This window comes from Cynara cardunculus, assembly GCF_001531365.2.
Source record: "Cynara cardunculus var. scolymus isolate 2C chromosome LG 4, CcrdV1, whole genome shotgun sequence".
Lineage (NCBI taxonomy): Eukaryota > Viridiplantae > Streptophyta > Magnoliopsida > Asterales > Asteraceae > Cynara > Cynara cardunculus.
In genome coordinates this window covers 13,845,357-13,853,661 of record NC_037531.1, presented here as the reverse complement: position 1 = coordinate 13,853,661, position 8,305 = coordinate 13,845,357, and the positions used below count along the sequence as shown (strand labels likewise).

Sequence of the window (8,305 nt, the reverse complement as noted above, 5' to 3'; positions counted from 1 at the left end):
CCGTAATTTCCTGAAATTCAAAACCAAAATCGACCATCGAATGCCCTGTTTTTCAGTTTTCAGCCTTTTGATTTCCTGATTTCTCGGTTATCGGTTTTGGATCAAACGATGCAGCTCGGTTTCTCAATTTTCCAGTTTCTTTAGCACCCCCTAATCTTACGCTTTCCCGTTCCCATACCCGTTTCCAACTCATACATTTCATTTATCTTCCAGTCGGGACCTTTCAACTTTCCTATCACCTTACAGAAAAGGAATATATGAACAAATTTACACATGCAAATTCTTATATAATTAGGCTTTGCAAACTCATTATCCTTACAAGTCAAGCTTCGAAAAGCAGCATTATGCTGTTACCAGATGTCACAAATTGTACTTTTAGATTTCATCAACTAGCAACTAACAGATCAGGCTCCCTACGGCTCACTACATTAACCTCCCTCCTAAGAGATGAAAAAATTTCAATGGTGGCAACAAAATAATGGTTATTAATGGATCATAAACAACACTCATGGAGCCTAACATTTGGCTATCAACAACAACAACTTGTGCCAAATTGAAGAATGTACGAAGATTATTATGGTGTTGATGACTCTAATGAAGCTCGATCAACCTCAAAGACTTTGACATCACAAAGTGTTCCACCAACTTCATCAGCAAAACTTATTTTCTTCCCTTCTCTTTGTACAGGCTTCTCCTCGACTGTGATCACGCAGGCAGGATCAGATGCATCATCGTCCTCGTTCAGTTTCTGCAGATACTCCGTTATCAGATACATTTCTAAAAACCAACTTTTTATGGCCGTCATCCAAGCAATTAATCCCTTACAATTTTTTGAAAATCGACATGATTTGAACATTTTAAAACAAATTGATCACTACTTTCTAAATTAGTGGCCGTAGCAGCACGTTTGGGAGCTAAGTTCAACTGTTGAAAATTTAAACTGAAACTATTTTTCTAACTAGAGAGCTATAAAACAGATTACTATAATTTTTGCATTCTGAACGTATTTGGAGACGGGCTATGATAAAAGAAACACACACCATGATTTTGCAGAAACGATTGCAGTCCCTCGCCATCATGGATAACCATTTTCTTGCCGTTTCTTCAGTTTTTGTTGCACTCTTGATGGCTGATTTCACCTGTCAAAAAGTGTGATAATAATAGTCAAATACATGTGATGTATATGAATGCATCCCCCATAATGTAGACTGAACAAAGTACATTGATTATCCAGCATCCTCATGTAAAATTATAGGAAGCAAATATATGTGTGAATAATCATATACATACATGTGTGTATCTATATATGATCATGAAGCATATTTTCAGTTGTTAATACCTCATCTGCCTCATTTTTCAGGGATGAGGAACGGTATGCTTCATAGAGCATTTTTTCTTCTACAATGACCTTCATGGAATTCAATTCACTCATTAGCTTTGATGCAAGAGATTCAATATCATGCATCTGTCTCTGTGAAAATGCAATAGCACTCTCAGAACAGCCTTGAATGGAGGTGCACCCTGAGCTAAGACGTGGAAGTGAACGACATAGGCGGGGCCCATCAAGACAGCCTTTGGGTGGAAGGGATCTTTTGGGAGGAGACCCCTTTTTGAAATTCTTTAGTTTCTTAAGCATGTGCTTGGGGCTGATAACATCTTTGTTCTGGATGAGCCTGGTGGGCTGTTGAGGGTGCTTATTTGATTCACTATCCTCAACATCTGAATTAATTGATGGAAACTTGTTCTCAGCTTGTTCCGCGAAGTACAATTTCTCCTTGCATTCTGAAGATGAAAATCATATGTTAAGCCAAAACAAAAAAACTGTCGACTATAGGAAAATGTTCAAATGAGAACCATAAATATTTTGAAAACCATGTGAACAAGTATATGCATTGATCCATAGGCGAAGGATCGTGTGAGAAGTATAGTTAAGATGAGAGGCATGAGAAGGGATTTGGACCCTTGATCACCTTTAATCTCAAACCCACCCATAAATAACGCTTGATACAGGGATTGATTATGTGCATATTAGTGCATCTCATCCTAATGTGCATTCAACTTGGAGATCTTTTCTTATGCTTCTCACCTTAACTTTCCTTCTCACCAAAACCCAACCCTTGATCCATATACCCCATATGAATTTCATTGAATACATGCATCAATGCATATATATATATAGTACATAACATTGTTGGAGGGAGGTTCCAGGGAAAACCTCCAAAAAATAAAAAACTGAGAAACACCCTGGTAACCATTCATCTGGACAATATACATATGTGCATACAAGTAACTAAAGCCGTATTTTGGTTTTTATGCATGTATGCATGTTATGCACATGTGCATACAGAACAAATTGCTTACAAGTTACATGTATGCACATGTGCATATCGTCCAAAAGAATCCGGGGTGTTCCTCATTTTTTTCATTTTTTCATTTTTTGCAGTTTTCCCTTGAACCTGACCCTGAATATATTAACCGGCATACATATTTTGTGTGTTGTGACTTAGTGTATATGTATCAATGCATATATAAGCAAATACTGGTACTACGGTTCTCAAAATATTTTATGATTCTCTTTCGAACTTTTGACATCAACTAGAACCATATAATAAAGGTAATCTGTTCAAACAGTTAAAAAACATATTGTATCTATTGACTTACTGTAATGGTCCATGTCATCTAGCAACTCTGCAGACTTCATTGCCAAACATAGCTTTTCCTGAGAGGTTGGAGAAATGGTCTGTAAAATAACACGTGATAAGCATCTTTCATAATAGAAAATAATGTAACTCAATGATGAACTGACTATTGTCAAGTACCTTTCTTGTTGAAGGAAGCCTTTCAGAATGTCGAAGTTCTATGCAATCAGAGTTTCTAATCTCTGATGCCTTGGTCGTAATATCAGTTTGATAGTTGTGATTAGAGAACTTTACTTCTGAACCAGCAATTGCAGGGGAAGAAGATAGCTGCTCTTGAAGAATAGAAGTGTCCTCAGGAACAAAAGATGGCTGCTCTTGAAGAATCGAAGTATCCACAGGAACAAAAGATGGCTGCTCTTCAAGAATCGAAGTATCCTCTGGAACAAAAGATGGCTGCTCTTCAAGAATCAAAGCATCCTCAGGAACAAAACAATTGTTGACAAAATTCAAAGAGTTGGAGCCTGGATCAGCATTCACTGATGTTATATTTTGCTTCTCAGGAATAGCTGATTTGGCCTCAATAGATACCACGTGATCATCATCATCAGGGCTCGTCCAAGGATGTGACTTCAAAGGTAAACACAAGTAATCAGGCATCAGGCTCAAAGAACCATATTCCTGATTCATTGGTGAACCTTCTGCAAACTCCTCGACCATGTGTGAATCACTTACCTGGCCAAGATCCGCGCAATAATGATCGCCATCAATAGTTGATTCTGAATTTTGAACACCAAAGATGTAGTTGGTTTGTTCCGGTGTTTGCTGAGAGTTGGGAGAACTTTGAGAGCAATCAGATGTGCTTGCAGTCAGATCTTCAACAGAATAATCGTCTTCCGAAGAACTCACAATTGAAGGTTGCTGGTTGACACATTCTTCTTTGTCCACTTTAGATACTGGCAAATGCAGAAAATTATTTGCCATATTTTCTTCATTATCCAATTCCATGTTTTCCCCAATCATTGGAGAACCAAGAAAGGAATCCGTGATGTCATCCAAATTATCAAGTGAAGCTTCATTAAATCCACATATTTCCACATCATTTGTGAATGATCCTGATTCTGTGCTCTTCAGCTCATGATTGGTAAGTACAAATCCTGATTCAGAAGCAATGAAGTTAACTGACCCATCACAAATTAAAGGCTCGTCAGTCATGTGGGTCATCTCTCTGACATTAACAATTGCAAGATCTTTGCTGAACCGGAGAGCATCATCAGGACACATACTTGATTCAGATGCAGCAAATTGAGTACTTCTAGAAGATGTTGGAAAACTTCTATTATCAAGTACAAATCCAGATTCAGAAGCAATAAAGTCCGATGACACATCACAAATTAAAGGACCGTCAGCCATGTTGGTTGTCTCTCCATGTTCAAAGTCCTCAGGAGCTTCAACTTTGACATTAACAACTGCAAGTTTTTTACTGAACAAGAGAGCATCATCAGTACCTGTACTTGGTTCAGATGCAATTATTTGAGTACTTCTAGAAGATGTTGGAAAACTTCCATTAGCAGGTATCATCTTGGACCTTGAACTCTTTGAAGCCTTAACTCTAAATTTACACAATGGTTCACTGAGATCATGATCATCATCTTCTGCTTTTGGGGTTAGAAGAACAGATTCTGAAGCCTTCCTTTTCTTTCTTTTACACTTTTTCTTGAGCTGTGACAATGTCAGTTCCTCACAAGTGTTTTCATTTAATGGCCATTCTGGTTCATCCTCCTTGACAACGTGGCCACTTTGTGATCTCGTTTTTCGATCTGCATAGGGCATGGGTGTGCATTCATTTCCTGAGCTGCTACCATCAATCTTTGTATGACCATAACCATCCTGAAACTTACTGGTATGTTCAGCATCTGTGGAGTGATATATATCTTCTAGCTTCTTAAACTTGAGACCCGGCCTTCCATGTGAATCCACATTGAGAACTTTTTTCACCATGCCATCTTTTATAGACCAGATAAAATGAGAAGTACCGCAACCTCTTAGCTTCATTATATGACAACCAACCCTAGACTCCTTTGGGTATTACTTGAACACTCTATTGTAGTGTAATTGTTCTGCCCAAAAAGAAGACACCTGATGGAATTGGACAATGATTTCATAAATGAAAAGATACCAAAAATGTTATTCATATAACACAACTGAATATTGATGAGCAAAATGCAATTGTTGATAGCTTTAGATGTATAAAACAATCAAGCTTGACTTCCCACTGTTAAAAATACGACTTAGAGACAGTAGAAAGCAAAGAGAGAAAATCCTTAGCCTCAGCCCCCATCAAGAAAACAGAGTGTTGAGTATTAGAAATAACAAGAGATATGTCAATTTTAAGATCAAAGACCCATAGTCAAGCCTCGAATTAGACAATCAAACCACATAAATGTCTCCTTGAATAAAGGTATACAATTTGACTTAATTGTTGTAAGTCACTGATTATAATACTCTAAGCTACAGAATTATGAATCAACTTGCATCGTTTAGTAGCACTATACCACCAAATATTTATCAACTAAAAACCTTGATCAAAGTATATACTTGCATTGAGACTGTACAAACAAAAAAACCATTTAGGTGAATCAATTATTACTTCCACAAATAGAATGGCTTTGCATTAGCTTCAATTCTTCATATCCACATATATAACTATCTACTCATGTAATAAGATGAATCAAAAGTCTCATTTTAGATCAAGTACTACAGAGTACAGAGCATGACAACAACACGTAAATTACGAGAAATTTCGATATACCCCAAAACAACACCAATTTATAAATTCATAATTAACAGAAGTGTTCAACAGCCTCTACCTAACTAGATCGAGAACAAGCACGGTAACTATCTCATGAACTTCGATTCGGTCAAATAATATGGAAATCTAACGAATCTAAAAGAAGGTCTAAAACAATGACCGCAGTGTGTTTCGACAGAAGTTTTTTAGGATAAATTATCAGCGAAAGCTAATTGATAGCCGATAATTTCCCCTCTTTTGTTTAAAGTAGATCTGAACCTCGTTCCGATTAAGCAACAAATTTGTTTATTACAAGAACAAATAACCTAATTACCAAATGAAACTCGTAGCAGATCTATCAAACACATATAAAAGAATCAAGTAGACTCATGAAATAAGCCAGAGGTTGAAAGCTAGATGTTTTCAGATTACCTGAATTCCAGATTGCTTGTATTTCCTGCGAGAAGTGAGAGGCAGATGTGGTTGGAGCTGAGGTTGGGAGACGGAGGCGAAGACGAAGAATAGCGAGCTAATATAATTGGTTCAGATCTGGCGCCAACACGTTTGGCGGCAACTAGGGTTTTGAATTAGCAGAACCAAAAGAGGAATTGTCGTATGTAGTGGGTGTACGGTAATTCCGTAGAACCCCAAGGTTGCTTTGAGATTATCGTGTATTTTGAAATTTGTATTGAATCGTGTTGTTATCTATTGTTAAAACTAAAAAAAATACTCGCATAATACAATAATATATATTTTGATTTTAATATTTTGTTTTATTTTATCTTTCATCATCGATGTTATAATATTGTTTTATGTGGTTTTGAGAAAAACAATAATATTTTTATTTTTTAATAAAATATAAATTTAAAGATATTTTAAAATTTAAAAATATATATATTAATATTGGTATCAAATTAACTACTTAAAAGTTTTTGTTTTGTTGTGTAATTTTTTTAATTCAATTTTTTCTATTATAATTTAATTTAGGTTTAATAACGACGTATTTTTTTGATTTAATAATAATTTTTTATAAGAATAATAATTAAGTTTTATGTTATAGCACAGTAGTTATCTTAGTTATATTTTAGATTTAAAATAAAATATTTATCCAGTATTTGATTAAGTTTATCTGCATTTAGTTACACGAATTCAAGCATGGAGTTTTAATAAGTTGTACATATGCATTATTTACTTGTAAATTTGAATTTTAAGTAATATGCATAAATGAACAGTACTTTGTATATAAAAAATAGTTTTTAAGAGTTTTTGTCAAATGTTTTATAATATAGTATAGATAATCAGTGTTGTTTCTTTTACTTTTTAATCGTTCCATTAAAAGATAGTGAAAAGTCCAGATTTCATACGAATCTTGAAGCAATCTTCATTAAATCTCAAGAACAGAATATGAATTCAATATAGATTGGAAAGAGAGAATAATTGCTGTCARATCACCTTTTCTGATTAATGATGTAATCAATTGTGTGTAATTACAATTACACTGAAAAGACTATTTATACTAAAGAAAATAATGCAAAACTAATTACAATAAAACTAAGTAAATGGAGAAACTTRAATACAACATTTAAGCACTAATCTTGAACCCAACATTCTCCCCCTTTGGATTCRAGTTTGGACCCTTGTAAATTTCGTTTTGCGCAGTCCAAGAATCTTTTCAAATCTTCTCAGAGCATTTCGGTATTGAAGTTTTTCCTCGAGCAGATTAACGRCATTAACGAACAGATATCTTTCTTTGGCATTCATTCGCTCAGAATCCACARCCTTTTCGTCATTCACCAACTTTGAGTTTAAAGCCCTTTTTACYAACCTAATAGTGCCATCAGAGTATTTGTTTAGTTCACTGAATCTCATAAACTTCTTCTTCTGGAGTTGAGCAAAATACGTAACTCCGAACTCAGGATKKTCAAGAACCATGTACACTGGGTARCCATCAATGTCTTCAAGCTCTTGATTWGGTCTTTTGAGATTAATAACTTTCTGACTATCCTCAAGACCCATTTAAACATCGATAACCATAGATAGCTTGACATGGCTTCTGATAAATCTTTTAATTGCCTCCAGTGCTACTAGTTCTCCTTCTTTTCTGATCTGCATGTTTTTGAGTTCGAAATACATATACTCCAAATCGTCTAAGTACATATTAGAGAAATCAGCTTCACTAAACCTCCAAATTTGACCATCCTGTCTTGTGACAGTAAACACAGGATACCAAATCTTTCGGAGTCTCTGAGCATCTATTTGTTTGATAGWGACGATTWTGTGYTTGGTACGAACCTGACTGATGGGCTGACATTTAGACTTCAGCAAATGTCTATATTCAGTTCTRAATTCCTTTGGCTTTTTGTGGATTCCCAAGACTCTGTCACCACTTATCAGCTTTCTGTGGCGAATGAAAATACCAAAGTAAATATCTTCTAGATACGRCTCTCGGATTCGATCACGATCATAACCGAAATAGTTTGCTCTGATGTGAAAAGGAATATATTTCTCTGTGAAGATYTCTGTAGGATCAACAGTTGGCTTTGGAGCACTCGATTCAGGCTCAGTAGGTAGATCGGTAGATAGAGATTCTGGAGTAGGCTGTGGAACGTCTTGAATAGGAAACTCTGACTCTTCTTCTTCTATATCATCTTCAAAATCAAARTATAGCCCAGTAGTTTCATCAATGTTCTCCACATCTTCACCAAAATCCTGCTCTCCACCCAAAGAAGATGTAAAAATACTGTTGAASCCTACATTGGCTGACAAGTCCATAAGCAGCCTTGTTTCTACTGTGGAGTCCGCCGGCTTTTCAWCCATTGGCTCGATCATTGGACTTGTCACCACTTCATCATCTATAATCACAATTGCCTCATTTGTT

General features: G+C 35.7%; 1 protein-coding gene across 2 annotated transcripts; it reads right to left on the bottom strand.

Moving 5' to 3' along the window:
- Positions 1-351: 351 nt before the first annotated feature.
- LOC112511672 lies at positions 352-5,946 on the bottom strand. 2 transcript variants are annotated; one of them, XM_025117380.1, is made up of 7 exons: positions 5,860-5,946; positions 4,538-4,775; positions 2,820-4,456; positions 2,662-2,740; positions 1,340-1,782; positions 1,041-1,139; positions 352-748 (listed from the first exon to the last, which is right to left on the bottom strand). In XM_025117380.1, exons 2-7 carry the CDS (start codon positions 4,689-4,691, stop codon positions 575-577), a joined length of 2,586 nt encoding a protein of 861 aa, XP_024973148.1. In that variant the 5' UTR covers positions 4,692-4,775; positions 5,860-5,946; the 3' UTR covers positions 352-574. The 2 variants fall into 2 exon arrangements, with proteins under 2 accessions (XP_024973148.1, XP_024973147.1); XM_025117379.1 differs by having other exon boundaries at positions 2,820-4,775.
- Between the last annotated feature and the right edge of the window lie 2,359 nt (positions 5,947-8,305).